This window comes from Pleurodeles waltl, chromosome 1_2 (genome assembly GCF_031143425.1).
Source record: "Pleurodeles waltl isolate 20211129_DDA chromosome 1_2, aPleWal1.hap1.20221129, whole genome shotgun sequence".
NCBI lineage: Eukaryota > Metazoa > Chordata > Amphibia > Caudata > Salamandridae > Pleurodeles > Pleurodeles waltl.
In genome coordinates, this window is record NC_090437.1 from 1,108,703,305 (window position 1) to 1,108,719,191 (window position 15,887).

At 43.2% G+C, this 15,887-nt stretch overlaps 1 protein-coding gene across 1 annotated transcript in view; it reads left to right on the forward strand.

The window, feature by feature from the left end:
* The window catches only part of KCNIP4 (potassium voltage-gated channel interacting protein 4), a 651,531-nt gene that overhangs the window by 597,618 nt on the left and 38,026 nt on the right, over positions 1-15,887 (forward strand). Inside the window, exon 5 of the mRNA XM_069202174.1 lies at positions 14,905-15,012. Coding sequence (XP_069058275.1) covers positions 14,905-15,012 — 108 coding nt within the window. The remainder of the gene's footprint in view (positions 1-14,904; positions 15,013-15,887) is intronic.

The window sequence follows — 15,887 nt, forward strand, 5'->3', positions numbered from 1 at the left end:
TAAATCCTGGTTGCAGAACATTGCGTGGATCTGCGTCGAAGATGTATCGTGCAGCCGAGGCAATGCATCGTTTCTGAGATGTGGCAAGGCTGCGGTGCGAGGTCTTGTTGCATCAGTATCAAGGATCCCATCGACAGGGCTTTCACTGGGAAGGTAGGTGTCAAGGACGTGATGCACAGTCAAGGCGATGAGCTGTGAAGCTGCTATGCGAGGTTCGACATCGACGAGAGATGCAAGGATCTGCTCCAGGGAAGTGTTGGGTAGCACCAGTTCTAAAGGCAATGCGTCAGGTCAGACCCAAGATGCTGGATGCAGTGTTGGTGGTGGTGCCCCTGTCCTCCTAAGCCACCACAAGGTACGAAAAGATTGCAAATTGGCAAGCCTTCAGTGCATTATGGGGGACTCTAGCTAGAAGCAGTGAATATTTTATTATTAGCTCTCCTGCTGCTTTTGTGAGACCGGTGCTGCTTGTAAGTGGTCTTGCGCAGTGGTTTCTTTTCTCTGCAGCGGAGTGCCCAGTCGCACCTGGGACACCCCAAAGTAAGTGAAGCAATGGGGATTGCGGTGGGAGTCTCTAGGCCCTAGTGACCCTGGCCAGCTTCCTCATGTGGGGCCTCCATCCTCAGCGGACACTGAAGGCAGCCTTTCTTCCTTTTTCTGCCTGCGCTACATGTAGGCAGGAGACATTCTAATGTGGGCCCTCTGCCGGCCCAGACAATTCATGGGAGACCGAAGAGGCCTTCCGGGGTGGTCCCGGTGTTGAGTAATATTGCCCCATATCAGCTTTGTGTCAGCCCCAGGGAGATGAGGGATCTACTAGAGCAGGAATGATCCTGGGGAGGAGACCCCATGCATGCCCCCTCCCTTGGTAGATAATAAACAATAAGCCTTGCACCAATCCTCGGCCTCTTACCCACCCTAGCGGTAATTGCTGAAGATGCAATAGAGCCCCACGAGATCCGCTTCTCGACAAGTAGTCAAAGGTCATCAACATTAAAAAGGCCCCAATTCAGGCCCCCTTTGGTTGATTTGGATGATCAGGGCTCATTTTACCCCTGATGGTGAGCTCTAGCCACCAGAAGCAGTTTTAGCAGATCTCACACTTCCAATGTAGTTTATTGCACAGGAAGTTGTTCCACTGACCCCCTGTGCCAGCTCTTCTTCTGGTATTTGTCTCTAGGTGTAGAAGTCCAGAGTTTTCCTCCAACTAGTCCTCAGGGGAGTGTAAGGGTGGCAATCTCACTGGCCCTTGGGGGGACCACTGGTCCTGGTGTCAACTGGGGCAGAGTCCTTGGTCCTTTTGGGCATCTGGGGCTTTCTCCTTCCAGTTGACCGTGGCTGTTGCAGTCCTAGAGTCTAGCAGCAGAAAGCAAAATAGCACGAACAGCCCTCTCTCCCGCTTGTGCAAGAGTTTTTAAAGAGGGGTAAATAGTTCTAGAAGCCAGGAACCCCTGACTAATCCTAGGGTGCCACATCCATTCTCCCCCCATGACCCAACCCTCCTGCACAGCATGCTGGGACAGTTTAAGATGGTGTCATGTAGGTGTCACTGCTCACATCTGCTCCTGCTGTCTTATCTCTGTCCCGTGCTGGCATCTCCACCAGGGCCTTTACTACCAAAACTTCAAAGATGAGCCCCATCTGTGTTGGCTCCAGATGCCTGGGGTTTCTCCTTTGTTCAGTTGGCGTGGTCTGTCCCCCATCCTAGGACAGTGTGACAAGCAATTAACAGATGCAGATTTTCATCCCAACCCCTTCCTGCTCAGGAGCTGAGGGAAGGGCTGTTAATTACTTCTTTTGTGTGGGGCAGCCTTTGTTTACTCTGTTGGGGAGAAATGTAATTAGCGTGGCTCAGCAGGGTGACAAAAGCCCTAGGCTATGATCCTGAGCTGAGCCTGAGAAATATTGCATTTCTAGATGCCCCACAAGTTGTACAGATGCCTTCTTCGAACTCACAGATTTGATGTTGGTGCATGTTTCACCCCAGTTTGATATGTCACTGGACTTTGTAGGCAACAGAGAAGTGAAACTGCACTCTAGACCTGTGTTCCCCATGTGTATAATAAAGTGTCACTACAGACAAAAAATAGTATACTACACTGACTTTCCCTATGAATGTACACTAACAATATAAGGCCAAAACCAGGTCAATATCTAACTCTGCAGAGCCTAACCCCACAACATCCCCTCTGCACCAGGCTACCTATGCACAGTTAACATGCTGTGCATGATGGAAGTCTCACATGTGCAACCAGCACATCTATGCACAAGTGTGTGCAGGTGTTTATGTGCAACCAGTGTCCCTTGTTCGAGCTGCATCACAGCAGCCTTATCATAAAAGGCAGACACTGGAGGTAAACATAGCAGTGCATTTAAAGTGTGCTTAACGTAGGTGAGACACGTAGTGAGACTCATCCACAGTAAAAAGTCCAAAACCAGGTGATCCAAAAGGCAAAAAGTCTGGGCGTATTAAATGGGCGGAGCCCATCTTGCAAAAATTATCAACTCTGCATTCAATATTATAAGAACATTAATATTTTTAATAAGTTAAATATAAAATACAATAAATGATCCTTCATTATCAATACTTAACTATGCTTGATATTACCATCAAATATGATTGGACCCCATGACGAATCTACTCTGGTGCTGACCGCACATGATGCATGCTGTCTTAATGTTACTGGCAGGAGGAGGAAGTTGCATATTCTGGGAACTTTTCCTGAGAAGGATTAATTCATTATTTTAAATTCTTTAGTGCCGGAGTCTCGAGATGGACAGCTTCTGAGTTCCTCATACATCTACGTCCACCTAATGTTTGAAGATTCCAAGTAGATAATTTGTTTGGCCTTCATGCAATGCTCTATGAATAATGCATGCTAGCATTTAAGTTCCTTTCTCCAACCTTTCTCCAATTGGGAACATTTAGAACAATTCAGAATGGAAATTATATGGCCACATGTCATTCACCCTGTGACCACACAAACAGCTGGTTGTAGGTCAGCCTTGTAGTACGCTGTAGTATAGAAATCCCTACCAAAAGGAAGTTACCATATTCCAATCTTAAAAGTGCACGGGTCCAACAAGTCACCTTCTAGCCTTACTTTAGCCATACTTCGGTGGAAGTTTAATCTTTATTCCTCCATGAGAGTGATCCTCTGCCCTAACTGCTAGAATACTTGTGACTTTCAGTAGGTGACTGTACAGTGTACAATCATTCTACCTGAGTATCCAGGAGCTGCATGGGGCAACTTTTATTTTTCCCATCTCCAGAATGAATATTTTAGCTGGCAATAGCTATGATAGGCCCAGCTCAGTTATGACAAGCACTATCATGGAATTGGACACAGAAAATATTTTTCTGGCATGGGTGCAAGGAAACAGATTGCAGCTGCAGATGTTGAAGTATTATCTGCTGCAGCTGAAGTGGTGTCTGCTGAAGGTGCAGCTGCAATGGTCTCTACTGTTGTTGTGGAAATGGTGACTGATGTAGTTGTGGTTGAGGTCCAACACAGGTGCTACAGTGCTATCTTCTGCAGGTGCAACAGTGTTGATAACGGCAGGTGAGTGGAGTGTCTGCATCTGGTACACTGCTTTCCAGCTAGGGTCACAGCAGTTCTGGCAGCTGATGTGGAAATGGTGTGGAAACTGGGACGTCAGCTGTTTGGTAACTGGATTCACACCTGTTTTGGTGACTGTCTTGGCTGATGAAGTGGCAAATCTCCTGGGTGCTGAAGAGATGCCAATGCCGAATTTAGGTCCTTTAGATGCATTTGTGACCCCTAACCAGGTCATAGTGACCACTATTAATGTAGTGGAGGTAGGCACACAGAGGCCCAGATTCTCAAAGGTTTGGCATTGCTTTTTTAATGCTAAACTGACACAAAACTTTTTTGGGCATTCACAAACCAACACAAACAGGTATTTGCGTTGGTTTGTGTGGCAAAGTAACATAAAGAAATGCAAAACGCTGTTTTGTATTACTTTGCGTCAAGGGGGCGTTACATGGGTGGTACATGGGCGTACCTGTGCCACCACCCATGCTTTTTGATGCTAAACCCTATTTTGAAAGATCAGAAGAAGGGGTTTAGCACCAAAGATGAACACCTTTTAAAGGCAGGCACAAAACAGAGAAGTGTTTCCATTTCTCCCTGCTTTTCTGACTTTGCATGTGTGCTGCACTGTACAGTACACTTACAAAAAGGGAAAACCATTTGCCGTTGTCTAGGCCTAGTATTTTGTACAGGAAGGGTACCCTTCCTGTAGAAATCATATGCTAGACTCACAAACACCCTAGCACTATGGTGCTAAGGTGTGTGTGTGGCACACAGCAGCTGAAATCAGTGCCAGCACTAGGGAGAGAGAGGAGAGTGCTGTTTTTATGTGAATATGGCGCTCTCCTGCTCTCTCCTTGTCATGCAGCACAGCACAGCTTTTTTTGGATGCTGCACTGCGTGACACCTACCAGAATCTGGACCCGAATGTGCTGTGCACAAAGCAGGCATGTCTTCTGTTTACGGGTCCTCCTCTGCACCTGACTCTTGAGAGGGGGAAAACCTACAAGTGGAGATATGTTTGAGCAATTTTGCCCGTTAGGAGGAAGCTAAATTCAGTCAGTAATGGCTAATCGAATTTCAAAAAGTGGGTAATGTAAAGAGCAACAGTGAACAGTGATGGCTGAAAAATACTTATACATCAAATAGGGAACAAGAGGAGTGGGCTCTCCAAAGAGTGTATCCTCCCGAAGGGAAATCTGACTTTTCTGCATGGTTATCCCAGATTTTTCACCTTTTTCTTCTGGACCCTATTTTAGCTGGACTTAGATTTCTGTGCACTGTTACCCCTGTTAAACAGGAACTGTGCTTTCCCTTTAATTATGGTTAATTTGGCTTATGCCTTTACCATAAGTGTATGGTAAAGAAATGTACCCAGGACCTGGAAGTTAAGTGCCACCTGTGGACTGCAGCACATTTTGTGACATCTGCAGAATGAACCTGGAAAACATGGTTTCAGTCCTGACTGTAGCAGCCTAAAAATCTGCTGTGACATCTGTCAATAGAACACTTTCTGACAGGTGGAAAACCCTGCATATAAATATTAATGTCACCCCTAAGCATACCTTGTTGCCCACAAAGTAGGGCGCTTGATATTCAAAAGTGAAACCTGTGTGAAATTAAAGTATGCCTGCTCCTCCAAAAATCAGCCTCAAAAGGTATTTTCACTTGCAGGGCTATAGTCGAATCTTTGAAAAGATTATAAACTTTAATCTACAGTATTTAATAGGGAATGGCTAAAATAGTCACTCAAGGATTATTTTTCATATTTATTAAAAGTTAAATTCATTGGTTACGTACAATTTTTAATAAATATTTCTGACTAGTTACTTTCAGAAAGTTAGCGTTTCCATGCCTGGAGCTCCTGCAGGCTAATCTGCATTAGCTCTCCAGTAGCTTCCATGCCATGCCTGGCCTTAATCCAGTATGAAAACTGCCCCCAGAGCAGGAAAATGGCATGGGTGCAGGGAGGTGTTTTTCCTTTCCTGGACAGGAAGACCAGTTAAGGTGGACTCATCAACTTCATTAACTTGTAAAGCAGCTGCCCTTCCTCAAATGAGTGTAAGGTGAGAATTGCAGAAGGCAACACTTTGCCCCCCACAGGCTAGCATCAAACCCAGTGGGAGGGGAGCTATCCCCAGAACCGGTTTTGAGAGACCGTGGTGGGAGAGAACTGCTCATTTCCCTGGCCACCCCACTAGGTGGGCATACAGGCTCTGCAGGAGTGAGGGGGGGTGTTCCTCCATTTTGAATTTTAGTATTAAGGCACACTGTGGGATTGTTTGCAGTAGGGCACACAGGAACTGCTGAAACATGGGTAGGGTTGTCACTGGGAGTGTTTCCTCATTGGTTAGGGAGAGTCCAGTGGTTACCTCTACCCACTAGCTATTGCCAACTATACAAGTGCTACCCTTAGGAGCCCTCTTCAGAACACTGTCTGGACCTCTAGAACATCAGGAAAGGACTGGACCTGCTGTCTGTAGCCTGAGAGCAGCACTAAAATTGAGGACCTGTTCCCTCTTATACCCAGGACAGTAAAGTGGACTCCAGGGGTCCGTTAGTTGACTCATGTATGGCTACAGGGCACAACACAAAAAAGGGACTTTTTTTGAAGTGCCAAGTTGACTAGTGCTGAATGAACTGGGCTGAACCTTGCTGGGGGCCTCTGCTGGAGTGTATCCTGGGCCCTCAGTGATGTCCCTTAGCTCCTGTAAGCCTTAAAAGTTACCTAGGGGAGCTGCTCGAGAAACCTTGAAAAGTGGGATCTAAAACATTTTTGACTCCCAAGACCCTCAGAAACATCAAGGGGACTGTTGGGGTGGACTAAATCACTGTACTGCACTTGCAGTCACATTAAGTCATAAACAGGGGCAGGCATGACAACAATGGACAGTTGTTGAAAGGTGTGACACGTTAGCAGGTAACAGCAAGTACAAAGATACAAAATAACAAGGGAAGAATGTTCAAAATTAGCACCCTAAAGTGGAATAGAGGAAAAGCCAAGTACAAGAGTTCATGGCTTCCCATTCAGAGAGAGGCTTTTAGGACTCGGTGCACTTTACCACTGATAACCAGTGCTAAAGTTCTTATGCTCCTCCCCTAAAACATAGTGCAATTGGCTTAAAACTGATTGGTACATTTAATTTACTGGTAAATCCATTGCATATGGTACCACAAGTGCCAAGGGACTGTAAATTTAATGTTACTAGTTGACAGCAGCACTCATTGTGCCACACGCTACATTTTAAAACGTGTCATGCCTGCCATTGTAGTCAGTGTGCCGTTTTAAACTCCCAATTCCACCTGGCAAAATAAACCTTTTGCCAGGCCTAAACCTTTTTTTTTAATACATATAAGTCACTTCTGGGGTTAGCCCTAAACATCCTATAGGGCAGGGTGCATTTTATTTAAAACGCTGGCATGTACGTTTAAGTTTTTCATGTCCTGGTAATGAAAAACTCTGAAATTGTTTTTTCAGTACTGTGAGGCCAACCTATCCCAAAAGATAAAATTAGGTTAACTTATGATATTTATTAAGTGATAACTTTGGATTGGGAACGAGTAGAAATGTCATGTTTGGACTCAAATGAATTGTAATTTAAAATCCTCTTTAATAGTAAAGTCAGATTTTAGATTACAATTTTGAAAGTGCCACTTTTAGAAAGATAGCATTTTCCTGCCCTAGACTTTCGGAGGCTTTTTTTGACTCTCCAGCTGGCTGGGCCTCTTGAGTGCTTCCCCATCAGGAATGCGTATTAGTCCCAGACACTGAACAATAGGACCTGGGTGTAGCTGGGAGAGGGCCATCCTGCCAAGATGGCAGGGGCAGAACTATTCTCTGCCCCACTTACATTTCAAAGGGGCTTCCTCACGCACATTCACCAAGAACTTGACACCAGCCTGGTGTCACCCCATAACCCTGGGTCCCTGGGCAGCGGCAGGGGGGAATTTCCAGAACCAGATGTAGAAAGGACTAGACGTTTCTCCCACTTCAAAGGCCAGCACCAGGAATAAATATTGGACCCCCAAACCAACTCTTCAGTATATGGAGTCCTGCTAATGGGTATTTGTCTGAGGGGGTCCATGTCACCTGGACAGGGCTGATGTTGATACGTTACACGCTAACCTATTGATAAGTTGGACCCCTAAAAGACCACAGGACAAAATGGAACAATGCAGAAAGGTATAGGTTAGTGGTAACTTGGGGTTGTGAGTTTTAGTTTCAAAATAGAGTTTGTGTTTTGAATACAAATTAAGGTAACCTCATTCAATTTATTTAGTGTTGTATAATCTTTTTAATGGTCTTCCAAACATAGTTGATTTGATATAGTGATTCGGATCAACCAACACATGTTTCGTCCTCTACGGCGCAGAGACCTGGGACTTTTCCAAGGCAAAGCAACAACATAATAGTACTATATCTTGGAACCAAAATCCATGAGATTGTCTGCATAACTGAACAAAATAAAGGTGTGAGTCAGATTCCTTATCTTAAGGTGTCAAAGAGTGGTCACTGCAGTCGTCGAAGGAAGAAAGGCCCCTCTCTAGGCTTCCTGTAGCTCTCTTGTTATTTTGTTCAGTTTCAATGTTGAAACACCTTGAAGAATTAGAATATTCAATGTGATCTGCTTTGTGTTTCCAAACAAAGTGAACCCTCACCACCAACTTAGGTGTCATGTTTCATCCTTGGGTTTCTCCTCACCTGGACCACATATCTGGCTGTATGGATGAACTCCAAGATCATAGGAATATTCAGGTGGAGGTCTTCTGTGATAATACCGGGATTCCAACAACAAAATATAAAACTTCCTATAGAGAACCCACTGTTATTTTGTTAAGGGGATCTATGGTAATGTTAAACATATCACAGTTGGGGATGATGTGGATAACTAGTGGCCCTCCAGTTCCGTGTTTGACAACCATATCTCATTGGCCTCATACGAAGCCTCCATCTTTCTTCAGGAACTAGATCCTTACCTTCCTTCTAGAATATCTGAACAATTGTTAAAAATTCTTTTGTGTCAAATGAGTCCAGGTGGCCTAACACTCTTACACGTGCATACACATTCATCCAGAGCATTGTTATTCTTGCATCAGTGGTTAAAGTCTTTGTGATCGTATGTGGTTATGGAAGAACCTTCAACCATATGTGCCAAAAGGCATAAGAAACATACCAGATGAAAATGTAATTTCAGTAGTTCCAATGTCACCTCTTTGTTGTGATTTCATGTATTTAAAAACACACACAACATCCTCACTGCAAACTCATGCTGACATGCGCAAGAAAGTTACCCCAGCAGTTGTGAAACTCTCGTAAAATACTGATTAAAAAAAAAAAAAAAAAAAAATTTAAGTAATCAGTCATTATACCTAATCGGTTTTCATTGGAGCACTATGGAGGGGATACGAAAAGAGCCCTCTGTAGTCACACGCTGAAGGTATATACCAGACCAAATTAAATCTCAATGTTGTGATCATAAACAATGTGGTGAGTGCAATAAATAAATTGCATGTTTAACCTTACTTCATCAAGAGAGATTCCCCTTTGGATACTAACAAATTCAGTACTTCACTGTAGCGTGAATATCTACAGCAAACCTTTTTTACTTTAGAAGCACCCCAACCCGCCAAAGGTGGCCCAGCATAACGATGCAACATCAGGTTATGTGAAGCTGGCCACGCTGAAAGATGGCTATGGCATAAATGCACTATTGGTGTCAATATGTGAGGATGATGGTAAGGCATATAGTCACGTGATGCAGGTTGCTTTTCATTGTGGCTAAGGCATAAATGCGCCATCCAAGTTATCATGTAGTCGTTCAACAACCATAAGAATAAAACATAATCATGAACATAGATCCATCAAGGAGATATCACAATGACCTCTAATGGGAGGGTAATTTCGAATTATTAACAGACTATGGGGCCTGATATCATCCTATGTTAGTTTGGTAAACCATTTGTATTCGAATTATATAGAGGGAAGCTATTGTATTATTAGTGCCAGTAATTGGGCGACAATTCATTTGCATCGAATATTGATAATGATACAGCAATCCTTAACAGTTACAAATCACTAACTTGAGTCCAGGGTATTTCATCATTCAAGAATATATTCTCATCTTTGTTCCTTTATAAGTAAGAGATGTTGGACATGGATGTTCACTATCATTGTTATTCTCTCTAGAATAACCCATTTCATGTTATTTTCACCATGTTTCAAGTCTAGAAAATGAGAAGTCTGCCTTGTGTTGTTAAGCTGGTATCTCATGGTGCTCTTATGTTTTCCAGTTCAGACACAGATCTTTCTCAATGCCATTCGAAAATCCCATAATCCGTGAGGACACATAATCCCGTACATGACATTTTCTTTGTTCCATTTAGTGCCCTAATTTACTGAAGCTTATTTGATCCCAGACCAATAGTCTTGGTGGCTTCAATAAATGTTCCATGTACCAGACGGATAATGTCTGTCATTGGTGAGAAGCCCCACAATGTGGTTGTGACCTTGGGCCACTCTTCCGTTTTTTCCACGTTTGAATGAGAAAACAGGTCATGTAAAGAATGCTGCAGAGTTTTGTAATTATTTTCCTTATGTGAATGGAGAATGAAAAGATTGTAAACATCATTTTTTCATTACCTGATTTAGTATAGGTCTCTAGAGGGCCCTCATAGTTATTGTGTGGTCTTTTACTGTCTTGTCTTATGATTTTTTTCTGATAATTAAGGGTTGCCAATTTTTTGATCGTACTGATGCTTGTTTATCAAATTTAGAAATGCCTGAACAATTCTGTCTTATTCTCAGAAGTTGCCTAAATGGTAAATGTTCCCCTCAGTGCTCGTGGGTGATGGCCATCAAATCTGAGGAGGCCATTTCTGTCAATGAATTTATGATACACCTCTGTAGCCAACAGAGGTTTGTCATAATAAGTTAAAATGAATTGTACACAAACAAGAGTCGTAGCACTCGTGGTATAAAGAGAGAGTTAGAAGTTGTTCGTATGTTCAGTCTTCTTCGTAAATTATCAACCAAACTTATGTTTATATCACAGTCCGAGTTTTATTAGTACTGTACAACAATCCTCCACAAGAACAGCTTATTTGAATGTTCAGATATCCTCCAAAAGAACAGCCATTGGTACTGTTCAACAATCCTCCACAAGAAAGCCTATTTAAATGTTCAGATATCCTCCAAAAGAACAGCCAACACGTGTTTCATCCTCTGAGAAGTATCTCTCATTGAGGACTTCATCAGGGCTTACTGTACTTCATAAGTTCAAAAATATCATATCGTTCAGTATTCTTCAAATATTGTCTCCGCAGCGTTCCCGAATCTAGTGGCTGCGATGTATCGCAGCCACTAGATTCGGGAACGCTGCGGGTGAATTAGACCGCGCGGCGTTCCTCCCTTTTTTCCTTATATTAAGTTATTCGGACATTCTGACGGAGACAATATTTGAAGAATACTGAACGATATGATATTTTTGAACTTATGAAGTACAGTAAGCCCTGATGAAGTCCTCAATGAGAGATACTTCTCAGAGGATGAAACACGTGTTGGCTGTTCTTTTGGAGGATATCTGAACATTTAAATAGGCTTTCTTGTGGAGGATTGTTGAACAGTACCAATGGCTGTTCTTTTGGAGGATATCTGAACATTCAAATAAGCTGTTCTTGTGGAGGATTGTTGTACAGTACTAATAAAACTCGGACTGTGATATAAACATAAGTTTGGTTGATAATTTACGAAGAAGACTGAACATACGAACAACTTCTAACTCTGTCTTTATACCACGAGTGCTACGACTCTTGTTTGTATGCTATTGCGTTTCTCTGGAAACATTGGAGGATTGAGGGGGATCCTCTTGTCAGAAGCACCGTGCCATGAACTAAATGTGTTATCTATTCTTTGGACTATCTGTGAGCGCCCATATCCTATGAGTATCTTCCTCGTTGTCACTGTTTTTAAAATGAATTGTACACCTAAAGTGAGCAAAGAAAGTTAGACATAATTGCTTCACTAGTGTTCAGAGGTGTGGGTTTGGAGGCATTCTTCCCACCAGAAAAAAAAGACAATGAAGAATAGGCCCATGTATTCAAAGCATAATTGTACCTAAGCTTTCTTAAAATATAGGTTATGAAGGAGGTTTCATGAACTTGTCCAATACCTCCACTGGATGCCAAGCAAGCCTGACCCTGAGGAGGGGTGTTTGTGGTTTACCCTGTCCAACTAATGTAAACTGAAGCATGACACTGTATTGCAGCAGTTTCACTAGAAATACAATATACTAAGAATTGGCACCATTAATTCAGGGGAACCTCAGTAAGCCAAAGATGGTCCAAGACTAACTTGCAACTGACTTAAGATCTTCTGGGCCACTAACCGCAGTGAGACAGAGTATGGAATGTAATAGGGAACCAGAAAACGAGAGTAGCAGGAATGGTGGGGATGACAGTGATAGGGAGTGCAGGAGGAAAGGGTGTCCAATATCGGGTAGATGACAGACTAGAAGTATGATAAAGATGGGAAGGGTGAAAAGGACTGGATGAATGACAGGTATTGGAAGTGTGACAGAGATTATGAGGGTGGCAAGAAATGGGGTGGTTAAGAGGGGTGTCTTAATTGGTAATGGTGACATGGAATGGAATGCTAAATTTACAGAAATAGATATAATCTATTCTTTGAAGTAAATTCTGCTCGGCGGAGTTACACAACATGTTATTCTCATGTGCATCTGTTGTCAGATTTAGTTTTGTCTTTGTGAACCTTGCAATGACTCACACTATATCCGCTTTTGAAATTCAGGGGAATATTTACGAGAAAGTGATGCATTGGCCCGATGCACCACTTTTCTTGCGTTCCCCTTGCTCCCCCTAACAACACCATGGTTGCGCCGTATTTACAATACGGCACACCATAGCAGTCATTACCAAAACAGCATCTAAAGTTTTGATGCTGTTGAGGTGCTTTGCTACACTAGCTCCAAAAATGTTGGTCCTGGTGCAACAAAGCACAGGGAGGCCAAGAGATTCTTATGGGTGCCTCACTTTAATGCCTGACCTGAGCAGGCGTTATAAATGATGGAAAAAATGGTACAGTGAAATCTTGTACATTTGTCTGTGCCATTTTTTAATGCCTCCCTTCGTGGGGATGCCCCTCTTGCATACATTATGCCTGGCGCAGGCATAATGTGGGTCAAGGGGTTGCAAAGTGGCGCAATGCATGCATTGCACCACTTTCTAAATATGGTACAGGGGGAATGGCCACCTTAAGGCCGCCTTAGCATCCTAAAAATGATCCTAAGACGACACTAAGGCGGTGGAAGGGGCTTGCAAGCCTGCCCCTTAGAATCTCAGTTCATGCCTGTTGGAGTCGGCCCCAGGCGTGTGGGCCTTGGTCACAAGCCCATGAGGTCAATGGGAACTGGCTATTATCCGTGGTGCAGACCTGTTAATCTAAAAAAGTATTCAGACCCACAAAAGGCGTTTTATAACCCTTTTCAAACTGCAATAGGAGGGGGCATGATAGTGGTGCCCCCATCCTAATTCATAGTCTCAATTGGATCAGGGCCAGACTTGCCTACTGGGCACCTACTTTCACTGCCCATGGATGAAGGATGGTTTTATTTCTGGGGTCCTGCCTGCCACGTTCCTACCTTCAGGTCTTCTAAATAAACAATCCAAAAACTAAGGGGCATATTTATACTCTGTTTGCACCGGAATTGCGTCGTTTTTTTCGACGCAATTCCGACGCAAAACTAACTCCATATTTATACTTTGGCGTTAGACGCGTCTAGCGCCAAAGTCCATGGAGTTTGCGTCATTTTTTAGCGTGGACACCTACTTTGCGTTAATGAGATGCAAGGTAGGCGTTCACGTCTAAAAAATTTACTCCGAGGCATGTGCGCCGTATTTACACTCCCGGGCAAAATTCACGCCCGGGAGTGGGCGGGTCCAAAAAAATGACGTACGGCCGCTTTTGCGCCGTTTTTTAGTGCCTGGAAAAGGCAGGCGTTAAGGGACCGGTGGGCTCTGAAGGAGCCCAGAGGTGCCCTCCCATGCATGCCCCCAGGGACACCCCCTGTCACCCTTGCCCACCCCAGGAGGACACCCAAGGCTGGAGGGACCCATCCCAGGGACATTAAGGTAAGTTCAGGTAAGTCATTTTTTTATTTTTTATTTTGTGGCATAGGGGGGCCTGATTTGTGCCCCCCTACATGCCACTATGCCCAATGGCCATGCCCAGGGGACATAAGTCCCCTGGGCATGGCCATTGGGCAAGGGGGCATGACTCCTGTCTTTGCTAAGACAGGAGTCATTTTTAATGGGGGTTGGGCGTCGAAAAAAATGGTGCAAATCGGGTTGAGGCGAAAAATTTGCCTCAACCTGACTTGCCCCATTTTTTGACGCCCAAGCCCCATATCCCCCTTCGCCGGCTCTGCCTGGTGTACGTCGTTTTTTTCCACGCACACCAGGCAGCGCCGGCGGCTAACGCCGGCTAACGTCATTGATTAAATACAGCGCCCGCATGGTGCTTCAGAATGGCGTTAGCCGGCGCTAATTTTTTTGACGCAAAACTGCGTTAGCTCAGTTTTGCGTCAAAAAGTATAAATATGGCCCTAATGGTTTTAAATTACGCTTTACGCGCGCTTTACACCACCGACTTTAGCACACAGATACACTAGGTACTCTCTCACAAATAAAGAAAAGGAAGGCAACCTGTTTATTGGTTATGACGGACTAAATATAAAATTATGCTGTAACACGGTATTTAAAAAGTAACAAGAAAGCTGATCAAAGCACATCTAGATGGAGCCGAAAACCGTCGCTCTCAAATGGGAAGCTACACTCTCTGCAGTAAGGACACACTGGGCATCCAGTGAGGCACTGACTATAACTCATCCGGGTCAAAAAGAGGTCAAAGAGAAAGTGTGGTTGCTTGTTCTACACGCCTAGAAATTACAAATCAGTGAAGCGAATACATTGTTTTAGGAATAATCGGCCTTGGCATTTTGAATCCACAGTTTGCCAGAAACCAGAGGATTTTCTTGTACCTGTAAAAAAGTTCTGAGTTTCATCTCCCTGCCCACAGTTCTTTAAATGCAATCATTAGACAGACAGAAATCAGAGAAAGGTATTTATGAAAATTAACACAATGTGCGCTAAAGAAATTGTGGATTTATTTTTGGGCTGCAGTGTCGATAATTATTCATTTTGTCTACGAGATGAACTAACCCACTAGTACATGCTTATTGAAAATGAATGGCCAATAATGCTGCTGAATCTCCCATAATATTCATTACAAAAAATAATCGCACATAGAATTAATTGATTTGTGTTTCCTTTTTAGGATTTTGTACTGGGTCTTTCCGTTTTACTTCGAGGGACAACACATGAAAAACTCAACTGGGCCTTTAATTTATATGATATAAATAAAGATGGATATATAACTAAAGAGGTAAAGTTTATTTAGAAAATATATTGCAAAAATATATTCGTAAATGTCTCGGGTATTATGGGGTTTACTTAAAGTTTAATAAAATAAACTACAATTGTCTTTAATATACATTTAATTTGAACATTTAATACGCTGTAATAATTTATGTTACTAGTTGCAAGTTAATTATAAACATCTTAAATTATTTGACATTTATAGTATACATTGCAACATTTGTAATGATAAAATAAATTGTCAAAGTTATTTAATTTCCATATAAGTTCCTGTAGGACGATCTCCACTCCAGTGGTGGGAATCTCCACCACCAAGTGAAAAGTTACTAGTAGCAATTTTATACTCATAAATTCTGTTGATGGAAGCACCACTTCCTCATTTCAGGAGGTGCAGACTTGTCAGTCTGTTCAAGGTACAAATTATCACTTAGAAGTTGTGAAAAGCGAAAAAAATTGGAGAGTGACATCTTTCTTGATATTCACAATTTAGAGTAGCGTAGATCTACACGAGTAAATATAAATATGACTATTTGATGTTCCATAAAAATATTGTTTAAAAAAATACTGCACAGAATGATACACATCCTGTGATCAGTGTCTAAGTGGGACATTAGGAGTTTGGAGGATGGAAACATCCGTCCGCCAAACTCCCAACGAGGAGACCGCCACGGTGCTGGCGGTCTCCCCACTGGCCCTATTACAATTTTCCCACTGGGCTGACCAGCGGAAATCAAGGTTTCCGCTGGTCAGTACAGTGGGCAATGTGTGTCAGCATTGTTTCCTGCTCATAACTGAGCCGGCGCCAATACTGCCTCATGCAGGGTTTACTAGCACCCTTGAAATGCGAGCTGTGTGCATTGCTGGGTGCTGGGCATGGGACCA